Genomic DNA, 3,710 nt, shown 5'->3' with positions numbered 1-3,710 from the left:
TTGTACCTCTGATTCTTTCTCAGGACTTTGGAGATCACTATGGGATGAAGACATGGATCCTCCGTTCAGCTGTTGGAAATGGAAATGTTAACATGTACATTATATATGTGTGTGTGTGTGTGTGTGTGCGTGCGTGCGTGCGCACACGCATATTTTTAATATATATAAGTGAGATGAAAAATGCTGTGTGGAGTTTACAGCCTTATGAGATAAGATCAGAGCCAATTCTGCCAGGTGAAGAATAATGTGTGTTTTTTTCCAAACACATGGCTGGCTGCAAAACAAAGACTGAAGGGTGGAGAAAACTGTAAATTCAAGTCACAAAAAAACGCAAGTGTTTACTAGCAAATTATACAGACGCTCTCCTCCAGTGCAGACTTGGTGGAGGCAGGGTCCAGTTACAATTCATCTGAGTCAAGGGAGCTCCACCCACTTACCCCAGAGCAGAGTTTGGCCCTGTGTCTCCACTCTCATTTAGCAACTACTACTGTTCCATGCACGTTGCAGGAGCAGGAAACTAAGTAAAGAGCAACCAGCATTGTTTTGAAGCCAGCCTTGAATTAAAACTGCAGAGGGAAGTAATCAAATTCAGTATATGTTAATTAAGCTAAATAAGCCTCAGAACCTCTCTGAGATAGTGGTCATCCCCACTCTATAGCTGGGCTAACTGAGGCAGCGTCACCTTGCTCCAGATCACAAGGTGAGTCAGAGGCAAAGCTGAGATGAGAGCCTAGGAGTCCTGACTCCAATTCCAGCTGTACCTGGATCTGATTACGAGGTCACATGTTGTCCCAGAACAAGGTGAATTGGGATTTTGACATCGCTCCTTGGACAGATTTGCCTCTCAAAATAGCTAGATCTCTGCCATGCTTTCTCCATCAATCAGAGTCTATTTGATTAATAAGAATAGGATGCCAATGACAGACACTCACCTGGGTTTGTGCAGACCCGTTAGTAATAGGGTGAGGCACTCCACCTATAGACCAAGAAAAGTAAAGCTCTGGTGAATATATTTAACCCGAGACTGACATGTGTCAGACAGAGCTTCCTCTAGCGTACCCACCCTGGGAACTCACATGACTTTCGCATTTCCAGGGTTAATGGAGTGGAGCACTCTTTGCAGGCCATATGAAGTGAGGCATGTATATTCTCCTGGAGTCATAGTCAGACTGCACCCAGGTTGTTTATGAGCCCCTGCAAAAACCTATTCATTCCCTTGGGTTTCTCTTCTGTGACCCAGCTTGTTTTTAATTCCTCCCCCCGCCCCCATTTCATTTGATTTCACCCCTCACCAAAAAAAATATAAAAATCATTTCATGGCTCATTTGGGGATGAAGTAGCTTCTTTTCTTAATCAAATACAACATATGGCCATTTCTGCTAAAAAAACAGATCTGCCTTGTCTCAGAATACTCACATACCCAAGCAATATTCTTTGCTGCAATTGTCACCTTGTCAATTTCACAATAAAATGTGGGGGGGGACACCTGTTTTTGGAGTCATTTTGCATTTTTGTAATATCTTTCCCTGCCCTCCAATTATCCTGCACTATTAACAAAGGACAACAACTTAGATGAGCTGCCAACAATTTCACATCCCTGTTAGGAAGGAAGGACAGTACAGATGTGCCAATCACAGAACAGCCCATATTAAATAGGCAATCCCTCTGTGTAGGATGTTTCTCGGGGAAGGACTGTGTTGTGTGTGTGGTTGTGCAGCACGCGGCACAACAAGACCGTGGTCCCAGTGGGGACTTCTGGAGGCTGTCATAATACAAATAATAAATATTAATAATTAGATGCATGCACTTCATTGTATAACACACAATCTAGTCAAGCAGGAGCTAACAGTGCTCAATGCCAATGTGCCGGGGTAAATTCGGGGTCAATAAATCCAAAGTTGCCACTTCTAATACCAATGAGCTGCATCACCATGTCTGTCGTGACATGGTGCCAATGCCGAAATTATTTCAGGACTGTTCTAAAGATCTACAAGTCCAGCTTTCAGGACTCAGCCAAAAACAGTAGCCCTGCAAAGTCTGCATGAGTAGCAGTCAGTGAAAGCCAGTGTGATTTCAAACACAAATCCTACTCTGAGATCTAGGGTAGTACAAAAACCCAAATAGCATTGTTGGGTGTTTTTAAACTCAATCTGTCTCTATATTAGCAGCTATAGGGGCCCGATTCCTAGTGATCACGAAATCTGCAAAGAAAAGGTGACAAAACACACTCCAGTGCTGCAGTCAGAGTTTTGATGCCAGGATACACTGCCTGAAGAGACAACTGAACATGATGCATATCGCAGTAACACTGGCTAACATCTCCTGAAGCGGAGAACAAGGGCTTCATTATCTTTTGTGCCAAGAGCAGAGTCTCTCTCGCATCATTCCCCGTTTGTTCCAATTTTGAATTCTGAGCATCTGATACCACTCCCCCCCGCCCCCCGGTGGATCTTAGAATTGTTTGACCTGTTTTTTTGGACAGCTCTCTCCACTGAATACTTGAAAGAGCAAAGTGATTGCCTGAGCTAGAATTCAGTTTAGATAAGAAACAGCTGTGTTGAAAAACAGAGCTCCCCATTCAGACAGCCAGCAAGGAGGGAAATATGTGTTTGGTGGAATGCAGAGATCTCTCCCAGCACGGGAGTCTGCAGCACCACAGGTCAAATAGTAGATAGGCAGCTTTCTCTGCCAGTTCTCAACAGCAAGGATAATATTTATTGCACCACTTATCAGAGCTATTGCTGTCCTGTGAAATGTCTTCCTTCATGTACACATGACACTTGCTCTCTGTGTCTGTACATATGCATACATGCTCATACTTTCAAAAGGCTACGAGAAGTTAAAGGATCTTTACATTCTTTTCCTCTGGAGTCCAAATCCAAACATTTTAAGTAAGAGAAAATACGCCCCAGGACAACAATGGAATAACTTGCAGGCTCCGCTCTGAGTCCCTTTCCAGACTTCCTTGCCCCTCCCTCATATATGGGACATGTTGTCTTTGGGACTTAGGTACTATCATCATTGGATCAGACCAATGGGTCACCTAGTCTGATAGCCTGCTTCTGACAATGCCAGTTGCTTCAGAGGAAACTGAAAGAAACGCCAGGACAACTGTGTAATAATAATCTGCTGTTAGTGGAAGTTTCTTCCAAACCTCAGGCAGTTAGTCTTCATCTTACGTCCTGAAGTATGAGGACTGATGTCTCTTAGAAACATTTACCCTAGCTAGTTATACATGACATGCCTATTATTAATATCAATGTCTGATTCTCTTCTGAATCCTACCTAAATTTGTCTCAACAAGATCTTGTGTCAGGGAGTTCCACAGGTTAATTATGAATTATTTAAAAATATATAACTGTTTGGATTGCCTGGAAAATATTGTTATTTCTATTTATAAAAACCTCATAGACACTCAGGTAACTAGCAAAAGGGGCTACATAAGCACCTAGACAGACAGAGGAAGTCACTGGGACCTGTGATTCTAAATAAAAGCTCATAACTATAGAGAGCAGGATACAGTCACCTGGGGGGGAGTAAGGAGGGTCTCACCTTTGATGTGCTCCTCCGTGGGGATTATCCCCAGTTTCTTGAAGTATTCATCCGTTTCGGGATCCACCACTAGGAGCTTGGCTTCGTTCTCCTTGGCCTTGATGTTTGACACAACCTCGGAGTGTTTCATGCCTTCCACATTTATCCCGTTCACCTGC

General features: G+C 43.3%; 1 protein-coding gene across 1 annotated transcript in view; it reads right to left on the bottom strand.

The window, feature by feature from the left end:
• SLC9A3R2 (SLC9A3 regulator 2) overlaps positions 1-3,710 on the bottom strand; it is a 104,100-nt gene that overhangs the window by 4,817 nt on the left and 95,573 nt on the right. Inside the window, exons 4-6 of the mRNA XM_030579101.1 lie at positions 3,553-3,706; positions 933-976; positions 7-69 (exon numbers count right to left, since the gene is read on the bottom strand). Coding sequence (XP_030434961.1) covers positions 7-69; positions 933-976; positions 3,553-3,706 — 261 coding nt within the window. The remainder of the gene's footprint in view (positions 1-6; positions 70-932; positions 977-3,552; positions 3,707-3,710) is intronic.

The sequence above is a fragment of the Gopherus evgoodei genome, chromosome 10, assembly GCF_007399415.2.
Source record: "Gopherus evgoodei ecotype Sinaloan lineage chromosome 10, rGopEvg1_v1.p, whole genome shotgun sequence".
Lineage (NCBI taxonomy): Eukaryota > Metazoa > Chordata > Testudines > Testudinidae > Gopherus > Gopherus evgoodei.
The sequence above is the reverse complement of the archived record's forward strand: the minus strand, read 5'-3'. Positions and strand labels throughout refer to the sequence as shown.